The 26,301-nt window shown below is 40.9% G+C and overlaps 1 protein-coding gene across 1 annotated transcript in view; it reads left to right on the top strand.

The window, feature by feature from the left end:
• The first annotated feature begins 5,144 nt into the window (after window positions 1-5,144).
• The window catches only part of DISC1 (DISC1 scaffold protein), a 176,551-nt gene continuing 155,394 nt past the window's right edge, over window positions 5,145-26,301 (top strand). The window contains exon 1 of the mRNA XM_058166515.1: window positions 5,145-5,217. Coding sequence (XP_058022498.1) covers window positions 5,160-5,217 — 58 coding nt within the window. The 5' untranslated portion in view covers window positions 5,145-5,159. The remainder of the gene's footprint in view (window positions 5,218-26,301) is intronic.

Here is a 26,301-nt window from a genome sequence, read left to right as displayed (position 1 = left end):
TCTTGTGATAAATGGGTCTGGCAGAGCCCTGTATCCATTGCCTGTGTCTCTGATGCTACTCCTTTTTAAAAATTATTATGAATCTTTTATCTTCATATATTTGGAAGAACATGAGGATTCTAGCATTAAAAATTTTTTTTTTATTTGCATTTATATCCCGCCCTTCTCCGAAGACTCAGGGCAGCTTACATTGTGTAAGGCAATAGTCTCATCCTATTTGTATATTTAAATACAAAGTCAACTTATTGCCCCCCCCAACAATCTGGGTCCTCATTTTACCTACCTTATAAAGGATGGAAGGCTGAGTCAACCTTGGGCCTGGTGGGACTCGAGCCTGCAGTAATTGCAAGCAGCTGTGTTTAATAACAGGCTATCTTACAGCCTGAGCCACCCACGGCTACACAAGAATGAAAATGGTCCATTCTTTTTAATTGGGCTCTAGATAAGAGTTCCTTCAAATATAAACATTTAATTCATAGTTCACCTTTCCTACATGGTGCTCAATGTAAATTACATAGCCTTCCCAATCCATCTAAGTACGAATCAGTCCAATTCTGTCACATAATGTGTCTTCAGACTGTGGTCTGCATTCCTGCTGTTGCACAAGCCAATAGGATTGGGCGAATCAATCAACACAGAACATCCGACAACTCTGTGCTTGTTTCCAAAGATGTCAATATTTAATGTTGTGCTTAAATTCCATGGAAACGGGAACAAACTGGGAAGAATTGATTAGAGGATGAATGTATTTCAATGTTTTATGCCAGTTCCTGGTTTGTAGATGCTGTTTCTCACTAAAGTCTTGAATTCTGTTAAGTATTTAGAGGTCAGCACAATAAAATGAGCCTACAATTAAAACCCAAACATTCAATTGGCTTGCTTACACTAAAGCTAATTACAGCAGATGGTAACTTCTGGGAATAGGAAACTTACAGAAGGAGCTTTCCTCTAGTTACAGTAGCGTGAATAACATGAAGCCACTTACCAGCTGGTGTTTCTCCTGCTTCCAATATATCCAGTATCATTTTTTGTGAATCCGCATGATGCTATTATAGCAGCCATTAAGACACGTTTGAAGGGAACCTAAACTAAAGGAACAAGAATTTTTTCAAGCTAGAATAAAGGAATGAATACTTATATTTTACAGATCTAAAGGAAAATACTGCTGCAATTGTTTAATTTCTTTTTGATGTGTGTGATCTTAAAAGACAAGACAGAACTTGTGTAACACCAGCGTCTGTGTATTGACTCATAGCAAGCCTGCATTTGAATTTATTGAATGCACAAATTCATTCATTCATTTGCTGACTTCATTCTATAGGCTTGACTCTGAAGCTCTCTTAATGGGAATTTTAGTTCAATTTACTGGTGTTTATGTTTGAGAATAGATAGTATCTAGCAAGCTATCTCTTAATGAGGTTTCTATAGCACCAAGTGTTTGAAAATCAGGAAAGACTGATTTGAGGATTTATGCAAAGTGGAGAAAAAGATACTTGAAAAAACATTAGATATGTGACAATATTATTCCCTTTTCTATCACAGCCACAACAGGACAGTGGAGATAACTCAGCTTTGTCAGATGTTCACTGTTTGCTTCTTAGAGTAATTTTATCTGAGTTACATGACAAAGAATATTGTCCAAATGATAGGAACTGTAGAAGTTCTTGCAGTTGGTGGAATGGCTTGGTGAATCTCTAACTGGGGTGTCTAAGAAGGATGAATTGAGATGATGGGAGAATCAGAGATAGTTGGATATTTGTGCCTACAATTGGTATGTTTGAAATTGAAGGCATTTGGGACTACCGGGAACCCAACTTGATAAAAGCTTAAGGCTTTTAAAGGCTTAAAGGGTCTTTACCAGATTAAATAATCTTTGTGGACCCTTGGAGAGAGACTTGCATTGACATCACATGTTGAGATTCCATGATAAGGCAGATTTGTGTTTGTACATTCAGAAGGTTTGGAAAAGCCCTAAAATGATGGTAAAGAGGCATATGAAGCTTTGGGTAGAAATAGATTTATCTGGTCTTTGTAGATAATTGGAGCAGGTCTTCAAATTTGCCTTTACAATCAAAGAAGGAAACTTGAATCATCTCCATTTCTAAGGTTTCTATCAGGCATGTTAGTGTATGCATGGATTATTATACTACAATACATTAATACCACGTAGCTTATTATAATGCAATATCTTTGCTTCAAAATGTATTTCAGTAGTAAGGAATGTTTTTGTGTATGAGCCAAAATCTTTTTATCTTACATCTCACTGATGCTAATATCACACTTTACATATAGCAAAAGAGATCATGTTGATAATTCTTTGATTTACTATCCAAAAATGTAAATCAGAACATTACAGAGTACTTCCTATCGATCTTTTTAAAACCATTATTTCAAATCTTTATTTTGCACAATAGTTTCTCTTATAGGCAGCACAAGTCAAGATAAAATTGTCATTCATACTATTTAGAATTAGTTTCATTGGTTCTTTGTCTAAAGAGCTGAGGGAGCTGAGGGAGATGAAGCGCCGGAAAAAACGCCTAGAGAGTGCCTGGAGGTCCAGCCGCACCGAATCCGACCGAACACTAGTTAGGTCTCATATTCAGACCTATCTAGTGGCGATAGGAATGGCGAAACATAACTATTTCTCCGCTCTTATCGCATTGGCAGATAATCACCCAGCTACCCTGTTTAGGGTGACCCGCTCCCTGCTTCTGCAGGCGGCTCGGGAAGATCCCTTGCAGGGACGTGCTGAGGATTTTGTAAAGTATCTGTCCGATAAAATCGCTCGGATCTGGGATGGACTGGACACTGATTGGATAGATTCGGGCGAGGGGATGGAGACAAGTCTTGTTGCTATTACCTGGGCTGAGTTTGATCCTGTGACCCCTGATGACATGGACAGGTTGTTGGCTAGGCTGAATCCCACCACATGTTTATTGGACCCGTGTCCCTCCTGGTTGGTACTGGCCACACGGGAGGTGACATGAGGCTGGCTCCTGGGAATTACCAACGCTTCCTTGTTGGAGGGTATTTTCCCCACTGCCTTGAAAGAGGCGGTGGTGAGGCCCCTCCTCAAGAAGCCATCCTTGGACCCAGCTGTATTGGTGAACTATCGTCCAGTCTCCAACCTTCGCTTTCTGGCGAAGGTTGTTGAGAGTGTGGTGGCTTATCAGCTTCCCCAATACCTGGAGGAATCTGTCTTTCTAGACCCGTTCCAGTCCGGTTTCAGACATGGATACAGCACTGAGACGGCTTTGGTCGTATTGGTGGATGACCTCTGGAGGGCTTGGGACAGGGGACGGGACAGTTCCTCTGTCCTGGTCCTGTTAGATCTCTCGGTGGCTTTTGATACCATCGACCATGGTATCTGGCTGCAGCGGTTGGAGGGATTGGGGGTGGGGGGCACCATTTATAGGTGGTTCTCCTCCTATCTCTCTGACCGTTCACAGATGGTGTTGGCAGGGGGGCAGAGATCGACCTCTAGGTGCCTCACTTGTGGGGTGCCTCAAGGGTCGGTTCTCTCGCCTCTCCTGTTCAATATTTATATGAAGTCGCTGGGTGAGGTTATCCGTGGATTATCATCTGTATGCTGATGATCATCTGTATGCTGATGATACTCAGCTGTACATTTCCACCCCGAACCACCCCAGCGAAGCTGTCGAGGTGATGGACCGGTGTCTTGAGGCCGTGCGGGTCTGGATGGGGAGGAACAGGCTCCAGCTAGTCCAGAATGCAGCTGCGCAGGTAATAGAGGGGGCACCACGTTGCTCCCATATAACACCTATCCTGTGTGGCCTGCACTGGCTGCCGGTAGCCTTCCGGGTGCAATTCAAGGTGTTAGTGATCACCTTCAAAGCGCTCCATGGCTTAGGACCGGGTTATCTACAAGACCGCCTTCTGCCACCGATAGCCTCCCAATGACCTGTGCGCTCCCACAGAGCGGGCCTGCTCCGGGTGCCATCATCCAAACAATGTTGGTTGGTGGCCCCTAGGGGGACAGCCTTCTCTGTGGCAGCACTGGCCCTATGGAATGAGTTACCACCGGGGTTATGCCAACTCCCCGACCTCTGAACCTTCAAGCGAGAACTGAAGACTTTATTATTTAATCGTGCGGGACTAGCCTAAGTGTTTTTAATTTATTAATTTATTTATTTATAATTTTAAATTTGTGATTTATATTGTGTATTTTATGTGTTTTAATATGGCTGTAAACCGCCCTGAGTCCTTCGGGAGAAGGGCGGTATAGAAATTAAATTAAATTATAAATAAATAAATAAATAAATAAATAAATAAATAAATAAATAAATAAATAAATAAATAAATAAATAAATAAATAAATAAATAAATAAATAAATAAATAAATAAATAAATAAATAAATAAATAAATAAATAAATAAATAAATAAATAAATAAATAAATAAATAAATAAATAAATAAATAAATAAATAAATAAATAAATAAATAAATAAATAAATAAATAAATAAATAAGGCGAATAGCATCACTGGAACTAGAAGGGACCTTGTAGGTCTTCTGCTCAAGCAGGAGTCCATATACCATTCTGGAAAAAAATGGCTGTCCAATCTCCTCTTAAAAACCTCTAATAATGGAGCACCCCAAAGTTCCTGAATGCCTTGTCTTCCAAATATCTTGAGCCTATTTGCTTCCTTTCAATCTCATTTTAGTTTTCTCCCACTCTCCTTACTACATATTTTTCTCCATTGTTGTCACCTATCCAATCTTTCAGAATATTATCACTGCTGCTGATGAGCCTTACCTAAATGGAATTAATTAATTTTTAACTTAAGATTTCCTGGTTGAAGCCTGCAAATCTCAAGATGGGTAAGATAAGCAATCTGCCATATGTTTGATTTTTTTCCAATTTGGGAATCATGGGAAACTCATCTGTTTTTCAAATCTTCATATAAATATATCCTGTCATTATATCATTATGTCTACTCTGGGTGCTCTTGAATTATGTATGATGATTGTACAAGGTGGGGTGACAGAAGTGTCTTCAGAAATGGATGGGCCAAATGGAATGAAATCAAAACTTTTGGATTGTTGTGATCATATATACAATGCTTAGGTAACAATTTTTCAAAGCAGCATAGAGGAATATTGCTCATGATCTTTTAATTGATACAGATAAAATCTTTGATGAGAAAACTTCAGAAGCTTCAGGAGAAAGCAGTAGCTGAAGACGAGTATGAGAAAGGTATGTTTCTGACAATCAGTTGTGGATGGGCAAAACCTCATTAACCTCATGGCTCAGGCTGACTTACAATATATTTTTTTAATTTGCCCAATAGTTACGCAAGCTAGGTTTAAGAAGAAAATGGCTTGTCAATTCCAGTGTCATCTCAATCAAGTTTTCTGTGCCTCAGTAGTAAGATCTTTATCATGTGAAAAAACATTTTTTAATCCTATCATACAGTAGTTATTCCATTTTACATATGCATATCTGTAGTAGACTCAAGTGGTAGTGTGGCCTAGAGGTGGAGCTCTCGCCTCACAATCAGGAGGCTGTGAGTTCAATCCTAGGCAGAGGCTGATCTCTCTCTCTCTCTAGGCACACTAAGAATATATCTGCTGAAAAACACTCTGCATTGGCAACAGGAAGGGCATCTAGCCAGTAAACACTCAACTTCATTCAGTTGCCCAGACTTCACCCTGCAAAGGATTATGGGTCATTAAAAGAGGATGATGATGAGGATATCTATAATGGACTCAAATTAATGAAACCTTGTTGTGGAATTAAGAGCTGATAAGAGGCAGTATAGATGAAAGGCCTTTTACTTGACCATGATTTCTATGGTTCAAATTACCCTCTTCCTATATGTCCTTTCTTTATTTTAAAAACTGTGTCTAGTTTCTGCATATGCTAATCACAATATGTCAGCTGAAGTTACTACCTAAAAGGAACATCTGCACTTTAAAGTGGGACAATCTGGCAGTGGGAAGGACACGGGGAAAGGCTAATACCTATTCGTGCCCTCAAAAAATAGTTTCTGTGCTGTTCTAGCAATGGAATAATCTGGAAGAGTGAATAAGCTGTAGGCCTCATTCAAAGCTAAAGGCTACTGATATCAGAACCATGGTCTGTTTATTTACAAATCTGTAAAGGGATACTTTGAATAACTTAGATTCTGATTACTTTCCAAAAATACTTTTTTTTTAAACAAAAGGAGCAGAAGCAAGCTCTTACACAGCTATTTTCCTTCTTTTGGTAAACATTCATTCCTTTTATCAGATTAAATGCTGCTTAATAGTTTTCTACCAGCTTTTTGTTCTATGAAGTTCACCTATTTGTTCTGATTTTACAATCTATGTAAAATTTGCAATTCATTCCTATTTTTTTCACATCAAAAAGAGCTATCTTCATCTTTGATAACATCCATGCTCCTTATTTTAGCACAGTTTCTTTCTAATATTTTTTGCAAATCATTCACATTCATAGCTAATACCATACTGTATACGAAATATGTGCACCTTGTCTCTAGTCCAGAGACTTGTGGACTCTGGGAATCTTAAAGATGCCAAGGTTGGAGACCCCTGCTATAGTCAGGGTGCCTCTAAAACATCACCAGAAGCATTTCTTATTAATTTACTTATAAATACATCAAACAATGAAGGGAACATCACTTATTTTTGTTTTATTTCGTGTTCAGTGTGAAACACTGGAAACTTCCACAGCCATACCATTTTTCAACATTTTTATACTTTTGATTACTTCCTTTTTTTCTTTTCTTCCTGAGCACTAACTTCAACAGCATTTATTCCTATTCCACGCTTTAATATATCAGTATTATTTCCTACAAAATTTTAAAGTACTACTTCCCCTAGCCTCCCATTTCGGTTCCATGCCAAATAATTTCCTTTTCTACTTAGGGACATAGTTACTTGCACTACCATTTTTGTAGTAACAGATCATGTACAGAATACATAAAAAGGATCCTTCATGGGTTTGTTAAAAAGCCTGGTTAGAGGTCTCTTAGCTTCGAGGCAATCTAAGTCAAACCAATTCTCTGTGTGAAAAATCTGATCTCTGGTCTTTGAGGCTGTGGCTGCTATAACAGCAGGCTGAAGGAGCTAGATTGCGTTAGAGTGATGGCTTGAAATTGGCTCCCCAGAGCGGGTGACAACTGAGCTGGATCAGATTTTAAAATGTTAGAAATCATTTCTCCCAGTTGGGGTGCCCATTTCATTGGATAGGGCAAAGGTCATTTTCCTCCATGACAATAGGGGTCAAATCAAGAAATATAATACATTAGGAACTTGAATAAATAAAACTTCTGGAAATCATTCAACCACCAGCTATACTAGCTATAAAAATATTCTGAATAAAAGGTGGTGGGTTGTTTTTTTTTTTGCAAAATTGTTATTTTGGGAGGGATCAGAGGCAAACCAATAAGAAAATTCTGCTGGATAGTCAGCAAGCAAAGAACCATTTAGCAAGTTTAATTTCAGGTTATTACACCAACATTTCTCAAAATTTTTATCATGTTTATCTCTGTTCACTTTGCTGGTGCTCTTTGATTAGCCTTTGTCACCCCTGTCCATTATACTTTGTTTTACTTCTGTGAAAATTTGCTCTATATTTTCTCTGTCTGTTTTAACCTTAATATTTCTTGCTTTCTTTGACATATGATACTCTTTGACATATTTTCTATCTATGCATATAATGCAGTATTTTACTTTCATCCTCAATTTTGACAGCAATTTATATATATATATATAAACATACACACACGACACACATATATTGCATATCCTCTTTTAATTTACAATTTCATTCTTTTCATCTTTCCCTTTAATACCTTCTGTGACACTCTGTAATATAATTCCAAGCAACAACAACTTCCCATTCCTCTTCCCCTTCCTCCTCCTCTCCTCCTCCTTCTCCTCCTTCTTCTCCTTCTCCTCCTCCTCCCAAGAGCCACTTATTCAGCACTCCTGTATACTTCTTTTCTTCCATTATAAAGTTGAAACAAACCATTGCTTTCTATGCAGTGCCTTTACATTTACATTTATATGAATAGGCGGAGGCTTAACCCATATATGCAAAAGAAATAGGTCTTTTTCTGAGCAAATACTCTTCAAATAGTCAGCATACTTACTCTCAGATTTCTAAATAATCTAAGCATATCTTCTACAGTCTTTTGTTTCACCTTCCTATTCTTGTTACCCATAGAATAATTTTCTCACTGAATTTTATTCATTCTGAACATTGCATTTTCTTCCCAAATTCATCACTGGTTTTCCATTATCCTGGTATCACCCTATAGATTTCTACTTTCCTTTGCCCTAACAAAAATCTAGTTGGTACAGATTATTACTTTTTGGGCTTTATTTCAACCCTTTTATGATGGAGCCTATACTTTTACTTCCTAGCACATTCATATACATATTCCATGGGATCAGACTACTTCCCTTCAGTTCTTTTACATTCTTCCTCTTTTCCTTAGTTTCACAAACATACAACATAGCCATTTCCTTTCCTTTTGGTAATTCATACTCCTTAGCACTCAATCCTTTTCTCATCCAAGTTGTAATTCTCCATCAGTCTTAGAGGTTATAATCCCTGCCAATGGAAAAGACTATTTTGGAACACTTCAGAGAATGCCACAAAGGCAACCAGAGCCCCCTTTTACCCCCCAAAAAGTCAAGGTATTTTATGCAAACTAAGATTTAAGATTTCTACCATAGGTCTGTTGTGGTCCACCAGCAGCCTGCGGACCTGGCAGTGGAGTTGGACAGTGAGGAGGCTTGGGAGGACAATGGCCCAGTCCTGGAGTCAGGCCTGGACAAGGGTTCTGCATTGGAAGCAGAGATGGGGCCAGGGCCATCTGGGAACAATGCACGGACTCCAGAGCTTCCAAAGGCAGACAGCAGAGAGGCAGAGGAACAGGAGGAGCCTGTTCCTAGTGCACGCATGTGAAGAGCTGCCAGAAGGCAAGAGTAGCTAAAGCAAAAAGGATGACTCGAGAGTAAGGCCAGGAGATGGTTGGCTCCTCCCATAAGGCTTAAAAGAGCAGCAATGGCTCTTGGGCTCTTTTTAGGAAAGCAACATTGCTACATTTGTTTCTAGTCAGCATCTCTTGTTTCTGAAATCCATGTTCAGAAAAGAAAAGCCTTTGGCAGGGTGCCAAAGAAGACAAAGGTTTGTGATAAGGCTGAAGGACTTTTTCTGAAGGACTTGTTTTGGAATTAATTTGGACTAAGCTGGGAATGAAGTAATTCCCAGCTGTTATAATAAAATAGAGTTGTTTAAGACTAATTGTGTCTTTTAGCCTAAGTGAGCCTCGGTCACAACAAGGTACTACATTGCCTCCTAAGATACTGTTGCCCACATCTTGCAGTATACTGATACACACTTTGGATAATGGTATGCTACCATTTGGTAATTTAGATTTCTTAGGAAATCTATTTTATTCTGAACTTTCCAAGAGTGTTTATATTACTTAGAGATTGAATTAATCTACCTTCATGAATATTTATGATAGTTAAAAGAAGGTATATAATCAGCACACCCAAAATATTTTAATAAATAGATTGCCTGATTAGACGTTGGTAATTCTTTATTTGATTATATTAAAGCCGTTCAGAGTCTCCTCAAATCATGAAATGAGTGGCATATAAAATCATGGGCCGTGGTGGCTCAGGCTGTAAGATAGCCTGTTATTAAAACACAGTAGCCTGCAATTACTGCAGGCTCGAATCCCACCAGGCCCAAGGTTGACTCAGCCTTCCATCCTTTATAAGGTAGCTGTTGGTACGCTTGTGCCAAGTCTAATTTGGCGAAAACTTGTCCGTGCCCTAGTGAGTGCAATAAGTGTTGCACTACTGGAACTGGGTAGGCGCTCTTTTGCAATGCTTTGTTCAAGGTAGCCTTGTAATCAGCGCAAATCCTTATGGACCCGTCTGGTTTTATAGGGGTGACGATTGGCGTCTCCCATTTGGCATGGTCAACTGGCACTAGTATCCCCTGGCTGACTAATTTATCTAACTCTTTGTCGATTTTAGGTTTGAGTGCAAAAGGAACCCTCCTTGCCTTTAACCTAATGGGAGCTATTTGGGGGTCTAAATTGAAGGAGATAGGGGTCCCCTTGTACTTGCCTAAACGGTCCTCGAATCGTCTGCGAATTCCTCCAGTAGGGCGTTTGCAGGTTGCATCCGCTCGGTGGACGCCAGTCACCCCATTCCCAACGCCCGGAACCAGTCTAGCCCCAGCAAGCTTGGCAAGGTTCCCTCGACTAACGTGATGGGCAGGGTCTTTTCGTATGTCCCGTGCTTGACCTCGGACGGTCGTTGTCCCTCGAACAGGGATGCGGTTGCCCTGGTAATCCTGCACCCGGAGCCGTTGTTTCTGTAGCTTGCGCTTTGCGATGTGCAAGGCTTTCACAAAAGTGTCCCAGGACATGATTGTGATAGCTGATCCTGTGTCTACTTCCAGTCGGCACGGTACGCCTTCAATTGTCGGGTTTGTGAAGATCTTTTCTTCGATGCGGGTAGCTGCGTGGTCTATGGTAACAGTCATTCGGTTTGACTTCGCGCTCTTTCTTTCCTGGCCAATCGCGGTCGCCTCGCCGATCTCGCTCTGATTGGCTGGTTTGAAATTCGGCGGAATGTGGGTTTGCAGCTCTGACCCAGAGCCGCTCTGATTGGCGGATTTGAATTTTCGGCGGGAAGGTTGGGGTGCTCGGCAGACTTGAGCCAGGTGCCCCTTCCTTTCACACCGCCGGCAAATGGCGTCCCTGAACTTACATCTTTGGCGCTGATGTCGCCCCCCGCAACTTCCGCATTCCTCCGGGTCTTCCCTTGTCGATTTTCCGGTGTAGTGGACTTCTTCCTCCTCTTCGCTGGTTGACTCACGATAGGTTTCTTCGTGGTGGACTGTGCTCGACTTGCGCCCGCCATCGGCGTGAGTCGCTTTGTAAGGTGTCTGCTGCATGGTTGGACATCTCATGGGCTCTGGCTTCGTCCAGGCGTTTGCCAATGTCAGGTTGCTCTTGGCTAGCAACCGTCTCCTCAAACGGATGTCTCTGACCCCCCGTATAAGTTGTTCCAGCAGCTCTTCGTCCAGATCGCGGTACTCGCAATGCTTGGAGGCTTGTCTCAGGGCTGCCATGTAGTCGCTGATAGACTCGCCTTCTTGTTGCCTGCGCTCCCCAAACTCGTACCGTCGAACGTATTTGGGCGGGGCTGGTGCGTAGTGATTCTTCAGGAGGGTCTGAAGGGTCTGCCACGATACGGAGGGTAGCGGTGTTGGCTCCGCTAGGGCTTCTGCGGCGATGACTGCTGACCCACAGTGGCTTATGAAGTAAGCCCGTTTGCGGTTGTCGGAGACTCCCTGTAACTCGTTTGCCTCCAGGAAACTTTCGAAACGGGTCATATATATTCCCCATGTCTCCTGGGCAGGGTCAAACGGAGTGGGTGGCGTGTAGCCGGTCATCGCTGCATTCGCCGTCACCTTGCTGGGTTTGATTCTCGTAGTGAGTTCAGCTCTGTTCTGGTGCTCTGCCTCAATATCCCACCTTCGTCGCCAATGTTAAGTTTGGGTATTGACGAGGCAGGAGACCAGGTTAGTGACAACAGCTCTTTAATATAGTGTGACCCAGCAAAACTCTGGAGAAAAACCTCTCCTTATATACACTTCAGCCTGAGGCTGCATCCAATCAGAAACGAGATATTTCCCGCCTAAAACTCCCGCCAAAACTTACAGTAATACATTACAGTAGGTTTCTTGCCAGGAAAAAGCTGCATATAGAAAAAATTAGGAAAAAAATGTTAGTATATATTGCTAGTCTATGTATGATAATGCCATTTGCTAAACAAATAAATAAGGAGAGACGATGTCAGGAGCCTGATATCTGGTTCAGGTACAGTGACAAACCACGATTTCTTAACTAAATTTGATCAGCGCCACATATTGCCCTAATTTATAAATTATAGCTTGCAAACCACAGAGATTGGGTTCAAAAAATCATTTAAAGCAAAACCAAATGCAGTATATTGTGGTTTAGCGTTATATGCAAAATTAGCAGTAGTCAAAGAACAATTGGTCTTTTACATCTGCTGCTGTTGCTTCTGTAGGCTATTGATTGTTGTAAAAACTCTCTAAAAATGAAGAGTAACTCAAGCAACAAATTCATTTCATGAATTCCTGTATAGTAATGATAGCCTCTGAGGTAAACCACATGACTAATTGCAGCACTTATTGTCTGATTTAAGGAGAGTTTAGCAATAGCACTTAGACTTCTATACCACTTCAGAGTACTATTATTTATAGTTTCGTGACTCCTCCTTCCCCCACTTTCTTTTTCAAATAAAATTAATTGAACAACCCTTATTTGTAGTCTAGATAGTTCTAGCTGGAAAATTCTTTATTATGATCTATTTTTTTTAAAACAGTCGGATTCTATTATGAAATGCTTCAGCAATTCTCTAATGATAGGAATTTCAGTGCTATAAAAATGCCATCTTTTAATTTTTTAATTAGAGAGAGAAAGAGGGAGAGAGAATATGGACGAATGAATGATAATATCAGCCTTGCAAAAGTCTAGTGGTTAATATCTGGGAATATGTAAAAACAAAAGGGTTATAATTTATATGCTATGCCACTGCTTCAGTTTTGAGGTAAGAACAAATGGTAGGTTTCTTGCCAGGAAAAAGCTGCATATAGAAAAAATTAGGAAAAAAATGTTAGTATATATTGCTAGTCTATGTATGATAATGCCATTTGCTAAACAAATAAATAAGGAGAGACGATGTCAGGAGCCTGATATCTGGTTCAGGTACAGTGACAAACCACGATTTCTTAACTAAATTTGATTAGCGCCACATATTGCCCTAATTTATAAATTATAGCTTGCAAACCACAGAGATTGGGTTCAAAAAATCATTTAAAGCAAAACCAAATGCAGTATATTGTGGTTTAGCGTTATATGCAAAATTAGCAGTAGTCAAAGAACAATTGGTCTTTTACATCTGCTGCTGTTGCTTCTGTAGGCTATTGATTGTTGTAAAAACTCTCTAAAAATGAAGAGTAACTCAAGGAACAAATTCATTTCATGAATTCCTGTATAGTAATGATAGCCTCTGAGGTAAACCACATGACTAATTGCAGCACTTATTGTCTGATTTAAGGAGAGTTTAGCAATAGCACTTAGACTTCTATACCACTTCAGAATACTTTAGCCTTTCTAAGCTAAGACTCAGCCTGTTGCCCCCAATGATCCTCATTTTACTGACCTTGGAAGTATGGAAGGCTGAATCAACCTTGAGCCGGTAAGGATCAAACCCCTGGAAGTCAGCAGAATTAGCCTGCGATACTGCATTCTAACCACTGCGCCACTGTAGCTCATTAGGTTTGGCTATATGTTATAATTCCTTGGCTTATCCATCTCTTAGTGGATCCTTCTCCAGTTATCTCAGAATCACATTTTTATCTTCTGAAAACTGGGCAATTTTTTTATAGCAAGTAAACATTGTCTTGGTTGTGTAAATTATTTACAGCATTGATTTATTTCATCTGCTGTTAAATATTTTTATTTTACAGTGTATTCTTTATATATAGCTCATATCATAGTGATCTTGAGGGAAACAGAGTCTCCAGTTACAGTGTCTTTATTTCTGAACTAGCTGAATACCCATGATCTGCTACGAAACTATGTCATCGGGCTTGATAAATAGACATTTAGAGTTTGAAAATTAATGAGTAGTTATGATCGGCCTCTTCTTTCCCCTTCTCTCCCTCACGCTTGCCCCACAGAAGCCTCTCCTATCTATCTAGTTCTCTCCCTTAGGCTGGCCCCACAGAAGCCTCTCCTATCCTCTCCCCTTCTCTTCCTCAGGCTGGCCCCACAGAAGCCTCTTCTGTCCTCTCCTCTCCTCTTCTTTCCCTCAGGCTTGCCCCATAGATCCTCTCCTATCCCCTTCTCTCCCTCAGGTTTGCCCCAAAGAAGCCTTTCCTCTCCCCTTCTCTCCTTCAGCCTTGCTCCACAGAAATGTCTTCTATCCTATCCCCTTCTAGCCCCTTGTCTCCATGAGGCTTGCCCCACAGAAGCCTGTCCATTGCTATACCATTCTCTCCAGAGTTATTTTCAAGTTGGGAGAGGGAATAGAACATATAACTAATTAGCATCAGAGCGTGTTATAATAATATATGAAATACTAATGCTCTGATGGTCATTTCAAAAAATCCTTTCTTAGTGAGCACCTAGAAGCCAAGAGGAACATACATGGCAAATTTCAAGTTTGTAGGCTTTACGGTTCTGGAGATTTTGTGATTAATGTGTGAGTGGTTTTCACTTTTATATATATAGATATGTGAACTTTGGGCATGATTTCCAAGTTCTATATATAAACTAACAGGTGGATAAATAATTGATACATTTTGAGAATATATTCGTGGGTTTCTATGTATGCTGATGTAGCCTACAGGGCTGAATTCTATTGGAAGAAAAACTGAAGGTTTAGGTACATCTAATCATATTTCTGATCACTCAGTAGCTGAATGCAGTTGGTGGGATACAGTTTTGAGAAGGAAGATCCCAATAACATTTCTCATATTGTACTCTTCAGGAGATATAAATGGGTGAAAAAAGGAAAGACATCCATGACTTCACAATCGTAAAAAAAAATATGAAGCACTGATTGTGTTTTTTTGACTCTCCTGCAGGTGTCCCTGGTTGCTTTTGAGGTCATACAGATACTAAACCAGGTAGCAATAGAATGCTAAAATGATTTATTTTAGTTGTATTTTGGATCGTACTACTCCAGAAATGTAATTGCTGTGCCTTACAAAGTTGGTTATATTGTCCCCTGCAAATTGCTAGGATTCTTTTACCAGTTTTACTACTTTTGATATTTACACTTTACAATTTAGAGATGTTAGCTCACAGCTTGAAAGAATTTAGATTGAAATTCCCACTGCTAAGTTTCATGCAGGCTATCATATAAATAAATAAGCTTGATTGCTAGCATTGTTTTTTCCTGAAATGTTAAATAGTGAAATCTTACTTCTGCTTCAGCCTAGATACAGAATGATCCGTAATATGATATGGAGTTTACATGGAGTATTTTGATCTTGTCCTTGCTTAAATGGATATTCTTATCCAAGTGATGTATAGCTCAGAGTTGAACTGATAATGTTACCTGGCCAGGTAATGAAACATCTGCAAGCAAGCAACCAGGGTCAGAAATCAGCAAGGATTTCTTTTATCCCAATTTATTTTTAGGCTATGATGATGCAATTGTATGAATACAAAAAAAGTTTGCAAACCTGATGGCGTATTTTATTTTAAAGGAATAAAGAATTCTGTACAAATAACCTTAACAATGAGCATGAAATTATTGAAACTCACTGCAATGAATGAAATGGTAGAAGAGAATAGAATTTTTTATTGGCCAAGTGTGACTGGACACATTTGTCTTGGTGCATATGCTCTCTCTCTCTCAAAAAAGCCATCCATGTTAAAGTTTACAGAGTTCTGTGTGGAGTTTGTTTTTTTAAAAAGAAAAAAAAGTGTGGAGATAGCAATTGGTATCCTAACCTGTAATAGGTGATGGGCATCCGAAATACTTGAATCCGCTTGAAATTTGGTGTGCTCAGCACCATAAAATCTTAAACTAAAATACCTAATTATTAAACATTACCACTTTGAAAATGTTTCTTCCACAGACATTTTCTTTATTGGAAAAGATATTTTATTTAATCATGTCCACAGGGAAATCTTGATTATGGCTCAAGAATAAAGAATAATGATATTATTTCAGAGGTATTGTGAAATTTTGCAAATGCAATTATAAAAGAACTCATAAAATCAGCAAATTTCTCAGGAAAATGTCATCCTTTCACCTTGATAAATCAGAGGAGAAAATGGTTTTAATTTGGCTGGTGCTGGAGCTGCACGCATGATACTTAGCTGCAGAGGTGGGCTTCAAAAATTTTAGCAAGGGGTTCGCTGCCTGGTTGCTGGGTGGGCGTGGCCATGGTGGGTGTGGCTTAACATGGTGGGGGGGGGCATTTTTGCCCTCCCCGGGCTCCGGAGGCTTTCTTTGAGCCTCCAGGAGGGCGAAAATGGCCTCCCCAGGCTCTGGAGGCTCTCTGGAGGCCGGAAACAGGCCCGTTTCCAGCCTTCCCAAACTTCTGGTAGGCCTGATGTTTGCCCTCCCCAGGACTCCGTGTGCGCCCTGCACTTACCTGCATCCAAAACAGGCCATGTGGGGACTCCTGGGAGGGGCGGGGTGGGCAGGGCGGGGCAGGATGGGCGGGGCCAGCCAGGAGTGGGATTTGGGGGTTCTCCAAACTGCACAGAATCTTAGCTAGAGGTTCTCCCAAACCCCTGTGAACCCCAAGCAGCCCACCCCTGCTTAGCTGTCTAATCAAAGGTCTTTCATAGGATAGAAAATGTACCAGATCCTTACACCAGTTTCCATTTAACAGCAAACTGCAGTAGCTGTAAATAGTATTCTTAAAATGTAAAAAAACCTCCTATAATGATATACGTTGATGACACAATGTTGTCTTCATATGTTGATGACTTTAGGGAAATATCCCTATTTATTGATATAGAAAGTCTCTTGTCTGTTTGATTAAACCATAAGAAAACAAGGATATGGATGGGCAGATATAGTAGTGCAGAGTGGTAATTTTATATTTGGTATTTATGGGATCATGGATATTAACCTCGATTATGAAGCATAACATTACAGTTGGTTTTCTCTCCAACAATTTTAAAACTCAGAATTACTTCTACATATTAGTAAGATCATACATCAAATGAAAGAGGTTTTCGATTTCTTAAAACAAGAAACATTTGAAATGTGTAGTTTTCTTCACTGAATTCAGTTCGGTTCACTTTAATATATACTTTTATTTGGAAATAAACACTAATTTTTTGTAGGGTAATTTAATAATAATAACATGTTCATTGCCCTTATCATCATATGGTTTTAAATATAAAATAAATATTTAATATTAATATAAAGTAATAATTTTATATTAATATAATATTGGTAATGTATTTTGCAGTATCCTTCCCCTGCCATGCCCACCAAGCCACACCACACCCACCAAACTACGCCCACAGAATCGGTTAGCAACAATTATTGGGTGACACAACCCTTAGCAAGAGAGTATAATGGAAGGGACTTTTTTCCATTTGACCTTTACATAATGTGTCATTTTGTCCTGGAGCGCAAAGAGAAGGCACATTTGACAGATTTGATGGAGCAATAACCTGACAGACGCTTATTGTTTGGAAGGATGCTTTTTTTTTGGGGGGGGGATGGTAGTCTTTTCATGTATTGGTCATGATAATATGGTTGATGGCACAGAAATGGCCACTGGATACATTAGTTGAAAACATTTTATTTTATTTAGTAACTTACCTCTGTTTTTAAGCTGAAGCTCAGTAATTAGTTGCCAGTATAGCTGATAGTATCTGTTTTGTTCAGGATGCTATTGGAGGTGAGTTACATTCACAGCCCATTTTTCTGAATCTATGGTGAACTCATATTGCTTTATGGTCTCAGTACAAGATGTTGGTTTGATTTGGGAACAAAAGTTTTTTTGTTCTTAACTGCAGAGTGAAGTTGCCCCCTCAGTTACAGTAGCAATGGGTGCACCATTGGAAGTTCTGGAAGAATCAAGTTAGGGACAGATTGCTTGGAGAAAATCTATCTACCGTATGTGTGCTAAGAGCCAACAATTCTTGAACTATAATCAATAAGTCAATCAAAGTTATCTGTTTTGCTGTACCATTGTTACCATCTGGGCCTTTTTAGACTATGTCAGCTTGCTTTGTTTTGTCCCAAGTAGCTTTTAGACACATTAAAAAAATAATTTTTTTGGCTAATTGTAGAGCTTCAAGAAACAGCACCCAGCACCGATATATGCATACCAGTCCTGAGAAGAGTGGACTCTTGATTGCTAACAGACTTGCTGTCAGGCCTGAAGGCCCAATGCAAGAGGAATTTCAAGCCTCAGAGTCTTCTATCGTTGGGGGTGTTATTTGGAGCCCTGACACTTGTTCCAGGGCTAGACAAACAGCCACATTTGCTTTATTTCTCAAGGTCATCTTTTTTCCAGGAGCTCAAGGTGGCTGGCATAATTATTGTGGCTTCCATAATTGCTGTGAAAATAAATTTTCCCCATAAAGGAGAATGTTTAGAGCTCAGGGTTGAAATGAAGGGTCCTTGGTGCTCTGTGAGCTTGGTTGTTTTCTTGCAGACATTTCATTACCCAAGCTAGGTAACATCATGATGCTGTTACCTAATTTGGATAGTGAAACGTCTCCAAAAAAACAACCATGCTCAAAGAGCACCAAGAACTTACGAGACCGCCTGCTGTTACCCTTTGCCTCCCACCGACCCGTACGCTCTCACAGAGAGGGTCTCCTCAGGGTGCCGTCCGCCAAACAGTGTCGGCTGGCGGCCCCCAGGAGTAGGGCCTTCTCTGTGGGGGCAGTGACGCTCTGGAACGAACTTCCCCCTGGCCTGCATCAAGTGCCTGATCTTCGGACCTTCCGTCGTGAGCTCAAAACATATTTATTCATTAAAGCGGGACTGGCATAATTATTGATGAATTTTAATTGGGTATTCTTAATATTTTTTAAATTTTAAATCTAAATTTTAATAATCAGCCTTTAAAATTTGCTCTTTTTAAATGTTGTTTTAAATTGTATATATTTTGTTTTTATTCTGGCTGTACACCGCCCTGAGTCCTTCGGGAGAAGGGCGGTATAAAAATCTAATAAATAAATAAAATAAATAAACCCCTCAAATTTTTCCCATCTTATCTTCATAGCAGTTCTACGAGATAAGATAGGCATCACCCAAGAGAAGGTTAATTGTGACTTGAACCTCACTTACGGTGCCCTCATTTTGATTAGGACAAACAGCAATTATCTTCTAAGAGATTAAGTTAAGCTAATAAACATTTAAGTTATTAAATTCTGCAAAAGCTATTTTAATAGGACAGAATAAGTTGTGTTAAACATGTATATTTTTCCATAAATATTTCTGAACCACTTGTTTTCAAGAGGGATCTGTGAAAATCTCTTCTTTTTACCTTTTATGTGGCTTTTTTCTGAATTCTTGATTGGTTTTTCCAGGCTAAGACTTTAACACCATTTGTTTTCTGCAGGAAATATTGTTGATAGGGAAGGGTGTTCATAGTAAAATGTGCAGGTCCCCTCAACCACACTTTTGCTCTGGAAAATGACAATTTCTTATGAGTTTTCTATAGTTATCTGTCTTAAAACTGTTGTATTCTTTTAATGTTTTCTCTAGACTAATAGATCAGGCCTGCAAAAATTGCAGTAGCAACTAGATAGCAGTAAAGAGAATAGAAAACACTTTGCTACCAACTAGTGTTCATCAAATTTCTGTACCTGAATCAGTTAATTTTAACTACTTTCAATTTCTTGGAGATATCTCTTGTCTCTAATGAAAATGTTCGCAAGCCTATGATTTTCCGTTTGGATAAACCTTAGTTCAGATTATATTTTCATTTCTCCTTAGCACCTGGCAGATTTTCCTTCTAAGATGTAATAATAACAGTAGATCTGAGTGTATTTGCACAGCTGAGAGGATAAGCATATATTAAACAGAATGAAAAACAATGATTGTGCTTGTAAGTGATGAAAGCATTGAAGATTTTTTGTCACTCAGACAAAACAAGTATTGAATTTTACTTTGAAGGGTGCATATTTAAATGCTTTCTATAAAATTATAATACTTCTGTAAAAGAAGAAAATGACACTTTCTAAATTGTAAGTTATTAATGAAAATATATGTCTTTTTTAATTCGATGAAGAAGTAATAATAGTTTTCAGGTTTGCCCTTTGTTCAGGCTCTTAAAGGTCCTCAAAAGTAAATTCAGTGTAAGTGATAATCTAAATTATAAGTATTTTAGAGGAGGAATTTAAAATTAACCTGCTTAGAGTATGTGATGAGATCAGTGCTGCAAACAGTTGAAATGAGTTTTGGCAGTTGAATGCAGTTACAGAATCAACTGAACTTTTAAAACTTTACAGCAGTGGTTCCCAACCTTTTCTTGTTTGAGGCACAACCTTTTCTTGTTTGAGGCACCCTTGGAAAGCCTTTCAAAAGTTCCCGGCACCCTTATAAGGAAATAGATATTTAAAATCTCCGTAGCTCAAAAGTTCCCGGCACCCTCAAAAGATCTCACGGCACCCCTTAGTGCCGCGGCACACTGGTTGGGAACCACTGCTTTACAGTAATAAACAGAATAGATTTTTTATCTGTTCTAGATTGAGCCTTCCTCAATCTGTTATATTGAACCCCAGGTTCTCAAGCCAGAATGACCATCATGGGGCTTCTAGTCCAACCTTTCTTAAAAGCACCAAGTTAGTATGTTGGCCTGCAAAACACAAAATTCTGAAAATAGCGCTAAAAATAACAAGATCACAGATCATAATTGCTGGTTGTTGTTTTGGGAAATCTTGGGCAATGTGAGGGGGGAAGCTGAAAAGTCTTAACATTCTGTTTATTTTACACTCTGTAAAAAAAGAAGTATGATGTGGAGCAGGGGTGAAATGCTCCCGGTTTGGACTGGATCACTCGATCCGGTAGCAATGGCAGCAGATGGTTCAGAGAACCGGTAGCAAAAATCCCTGCCCCCACCCCCACTGAGCCACACGATCATCAGAGGTTTTTTTTTTTTTACTTTTAAAAGCATTTTTTCTTCAGCCGAAAAAAAAAAGCCTCTGATGATCACGTGGCTCAGCTGGGATCATCAGAACCCTTTAAAAGCATTTTTTCTACAACCTCTTCGGCTGAGGAGGTTGTAAAAAATGCTTTTAAAAGATTCTGACTGTTGTGTTCGGCTGGAGAACACATGACCAGTAACCAGCAGTTGATTGGTTAACCGCCGATGCTATAGCCGGCGGGAGAATTAAGGAGCTGCTATTGGCTGAGCTGTTTACAGCTCCAATATAAAAGGGCTGTCAGTTTAGAGCTTGCTCGCTTGCTCACCTCAGTTAATTGTTTGTAGTTAATAAAAGAACTGTTAATGGTTCTCCTGCGTTGCCTCACTTCTTGCTGTTGTTTTGCAAATACAACACTGGCGACGAGGATTTTGTTAGCGGAGATCGCAGGGGAACAAAGCCATTCATGAGAGCTAGCCAGAGAGCAGAGCCAAGGCAACAAGACATTGAGGACTAAATTACCTCAGGCAAGTCTCCTTGATCAATGGCCACTCTTTCCACATTCGCTCCATTCGATCAGGCGAAGGAATCCTGGGACTGCTTTGTAGACAGGGTCAATATTTTCCTGGCCGCAAATGACTACAAGAGACTTCCCGATGACAGGAAATTAGCAGTATTCCTTAGTATATGTGGGCATGACATGTTTGAAACAGCCCGAGCGCTGTTGGCGCCTCAAAATGTTCAGGATGTACCATGGGGGGTGTTATTAGATAAGCTGAAGGGACATTATACTCCCTTGCCCTCAAGAGTAGCCAGGCGCCATGCCTTCAGGCACAGGTACCAGAATGAGGGAGAGTCTATAAGTCAATACACAGCAGCGTTAAGGAAGGCTGCCCTTTATTGTGAGTTTAGTGACCTGGAGGATATCCTTCTGGATCAATTTATTTGTGGTATCAGGGATATCGAATTGCAGCGCCGCCTACTGGCCAGAACAGATATCACTTTTCAAACTGCAATAGATGAGGCTCAAGCCTCAGAACTGTCTGCTAAGTCGGCTTCTGAAATAAGGAAGCCTTTCAGCACTGCTGCAGCTGCTAAACCAGCCACAGTGCATCAGCAGGAGATGGTTTCTGATCAGTTCTCAGAGGAGGAGGAAGAGATAAGCCGTCTTAATTCGAGTTCTAGGAAGGGTTGGGTGACAGAGGAAAAAAAGCCACAGAATCCATGCTTAGGTTGTGGAGGAAACCACCACCGTTCTTTGTGTAAATTTAAGAACGTGGAATGTCGGCGTTGTGGCAAGAAGGGCCACCTCGCTAGAGTCTGTAGGGCCACGCTGCCCTCAATTTCCAACCCTGCAAAACAGCATACTAATTTCAACCCTGTGAGACCCAATCGTGATGCACGGCAGCGAGATAGGGCTGAACGGATTGAGGAAGATTGTTTCTCTATTCACCGGGGCACAGAACAGGGGGAAACCAGAGTAAGTCATGCCAGGTCAGGACTTAGGAAAAAATTTTTCCTCACAGTCCATATTGAGAATAAACCGTGTAGAATGGAGATTGACACGGGATCTTCTGTGTCTATCATAGCGTGGCACACCATTTCCCGCTTAGTGCCCTCCCTTAAAAAACACCAATTAGATCGGGCTCGACTAAAGCTTCGTGATTACCAAGGTAATCACATTCCCATTTTGGGTTCCGGGTATTTTCAAGTTCAATATAAGAACTTTAACGATCGCCTTAGAATCATAGTTGTTGATGGCATTCTCCCCTCTCTGCTAGGTCTGGAGTGGTTCGATGCATTGGGTTTGGCCATAACAGGCATACATGCTCTGACCATGACACCGGTTCTTTCACTACATCTCCTAAATCCAGATCATTAACCCATGAAATTTGAAATTTGTTCATCAAATTTCTGTACCTGAATCAGTTAATTTTAACTACTTTCAATTTCTTGGAGATATCTCTTGTCTCTAATGAAAATGTTCGCAAGCCTATGATTTTCCGTTTGGATAAACCTTAGTTCAGATTATATTTTCATTTCTCCTTAGCACCTGGCAGATTTTCCTTCTAAGATGTAATAATAACAGTAGATCTGAGTGTATTTGCACAGCTGAGAGGATAAGCATATATTAAACAGAATGAAAAACAATGATTGTGCTTGTAAGTGATGAAAGCATTGAAGATTTTTTGTCACTCAGACAAAACAAGTATTGAATTTTACTTTGAAGGGTGCATATTTAAATGCTTTCTATAAAATTATAATACTTCTGTAAAAGAAGAAAATGACACTTTCTAAATTGTAAGTTATTAATGAAAATATATGTCTTTTTTAATTCGATGAAGAAGTAATAATAGTTTTCAGGTTTGCCCTTTGTTCAGGCTCTTAAAGGTCCTCAAAAGTAAATTCAGTGTAAGTGATAATCTAAATTATAAGTATTTTAGAGGAGGAATTTAAAATTAACCTGCTTAGAGTATGTGATGAGATCAGTGCTGCAAACAGTTGAAATGAGTTTTGGCAGTTGTTGAATGCAGTTACAGAATCAACTGAACTTTTAAAACTTTACAGTAATAAATAGAATAGATTTTTTATCTGTTCTAGATTGAGCCTTCCTCAATCTGTTATATTGAACCCCAGGTTCTCAAGCCAGAATGACCATCATGGGGCTTCTAGTCCAACCTTTCTTAAAAGCACCAAATTAGTAGAATGTTGGCCTGCAAAACAGCATACTAATTTCAACCCTGTGAGACCCAATCGTGATGCACGGCAGCGAGATAGGGCTGAACGGATTGAGGAAGATTGTTTCTCTATTCACGGGGCACAGAGCAGGGGGAAACCAGAGTAAGTCATGCCAGGTCAGGACTTAGGAAAATTTTTTTCCTCACAGTCCATATTGGGAATAAACCGTGTAGAATGGAGATTGACACGGGATCTTCTGTGTCTATCATAGCGAGGCACACCATTTCCCGCTTAGTGCCCTCCCTTAAAAAGCACCAATTAGATCGGGCTCGACTAAAGCTTCGTGATTACCAAGGTAATCACATTCCCATTGGGTTCGGGTATTTTCAAGTTCAATATAAGAACTTTAACGATCGCCTTAGAATCATAGTTGTTGATGGCATTCTCCCTCTCTGCTAGGTCTGGGTGGTTCGATGCATTGGGTTTGGCCATAACAGGCATACATGCTCTTGCATCAGACCACTTCTCCGATCTCTTCCAGGAATTCTCTGATGTCTTCAGTAAGGAATTAGGCAAATACAAGGGGTCTCCCATCTCATTAAATCTAGATCCCTCAATAGCTCCTATTCGCCTTAAGCCTCATGAGGGTTCCTTTCGCCCTTCGCACTAAAGTTGATCAGGAAATTGACAAATTATTGGCACAAGGTATACTACAACCAGTGGACCATGCTCGCTGGGAGGCGCCTATAGTGATCCCCATTAAGGCCGATGGATCGATAAGGATCTGCGGACTACAAGGCCACGCTCAACAAGGCTCTACAGGCAAACCCGTATCCTGTTCCGGTGGTCCAACATCTTCTGCATTCATTGGGCGCGGCAGCATATTCGCCAAGCTCGACATGGCACAGGCCTATCAGCAGCTTGAGGTAGATGATGAGTCCGCGGGCGCAGGCGATCGTGACTCACCGCGGTGCCTTCAAATGTCGCCGCTGCAATTCGGGGTCTGTGTGGCCCCGGCATTTTCAATGCCTGATGGAGAGACTCTTACATGGGTTGCGGGGTCGTCCCTATTTGACAACATCTTTGTGTCAGCCACCGATGAGGCTGAGTTGCTACACCGCCTCCGTGCCGTTTTGATCCGTTTCCGAAGGCTGGCCTTAAACTAAAGCGTGAAAAGTGCATACTGGGCGTTCGCCAGGTCAATTTCTTGGAGATATCTCTTGTCTCTAATGAAAATGTTCGCAAGCCTATGATTTTCCGTTTGGATAAACCTTAGTTCAGATTATATTTTCATTTCTCCTTAGCACCTGGCAGATTTTCCTTCTAAGATGTAATAATAACAGTAGATCTGAGTGTATTTGCACAGCTGAGAGGATAAGCATATATTAAACAGAATGAAAACAATGATTGTGCTTGTAAGTGATGAAAGCATTGAAGATTTTTGTGTGCGTATATTTTTGCACTAAAGTTGATCAGGAAATTGACAAATTATTGGCACAAGGTATACTACAACCAGTGGACCATGCTCGCTGGGAGACGCCCCATTAAGGCCGATGGATCGATAAGGATCTGCGCGGACTACAAGGCCACGCTCAACAAGGCTCTACAGGCAAACCCGTATCCTGTTCCGGTGGTCCAACATCTTCTGCATTCATTGGGCCGCGGCAGCATATTCACCAAGCTCGACATGGCACAGGCCTATCAGCAGCTTGAGGTAGATGATGAGTCCGCGGAGGCGCAGACGATCGTGACTCACCGCGGTGCCTTCAAATGTCGCCGTCTGCAATTCGGGGTCTGTGTGGCCCCCGGCATTTTCCAATGCCTGATGGAGAGACTCTTACATGGGTTGCCGGGGGTCGTCCCCTATTTTGACAACATCTTTGTATCAGCCACCGATGAGGCTGAGTTGCTACACCGCCTTCATGCCGTTTTGATCCGTTTCCGGAAGGCTGGCCTTAAACTAAAGCGTGAAAAGTGCATACTGGGCGTTCGCCAGGTCGAATTTCTTGGTTTTCTTGTTGATGAGCGAGGTCTGCACCCTACCCCCGCAAAGGTACGTGCAGTACAACAGGCTCCTACACCCACGACTAAGACTGAACTGCAGGCTTTCCTTGGCCTCCTTAACTTTTATAACTTATTCTTGCCACATAAAGCTACAGTCGCAGAACCTCTCCATCGCCTCCTCAACAGCAAGACACCTTGGAATTGGGGACGGAAAGAGGACGCAGCTTTCCGGGCCGTGAAGGCACTGCTCACCTCTGACAGTGTCCTCATGCAATACCATGCGGACTTACCTTTGCTCCTGGCATGTGATGCTTCACCCTACGGGATAGGAGCTGTCTTGAGCCACGTTCTACCAAATGGATCAGAAGCTCCTGTTGCTTATTTTCTAGGACTTTGTCTCCAGCAGAACGTAACTATGGACAGGTAGATAAGGAGGCTTTGGCAGCCGTGGCCGGGATCAAGCGTTTTCATGATTACTTATGCGGCCGTGCATTCATGCTTGTCACCGACCACAAGCCACTCTTGGGCATCCTGGCTGGGGATCGTCAAACCCCCCTCATCCTGTCACCAAGGATGACACGATGGGTTGGGTTCTTAGCGGCATACCAATACACCTTGGTCTACAGGCCAGGCAAGGCTATTGGGCACGCGGACGCATTGAGCCGTTGCCCCCTTCCAATTCCTGCAGAGGACCCTGCCCCTGCCTCATCAGTCCTGTTTATCGACGACCAGGCTATTCCAGTGTCAGCATCAGATGTGGCGAAGTTCTCTTCCAAGGACCGTACCCTCCGCCAGGTGGCCGACTGGGTGAGGAGGGGGTGGCCCCTTGGGCAGTTGGCTTCGGTTCCAACCTTACAAGGTCAGGCAGCATGAAATTTCTATCATCAGAGGCTGCCTACTCTGGGGCTCCCGAGTGATAATTCCAGATGAGCTCCGTGGCC

The sequence above is a fragment of the Ahaetulla prasina genome, chromosome 1 (genome assembly GCF_028640845.1).
Source record: "Ahaetulla prasina isolate Xishuangbanna chromosome 1, ASM2864084v1, whole genome shotgun sequence".
Taxonomy (NCBI): domain Eukaryota; kingdom Metazoa; phylum Chordata; class Lepidosauria; order Squamata; family Colubridae; genus Ahaetulla; species Ahaetulla prasina.
This window is presented reverse-complemented; position numbering and strand designations above follow the sequence as displayed.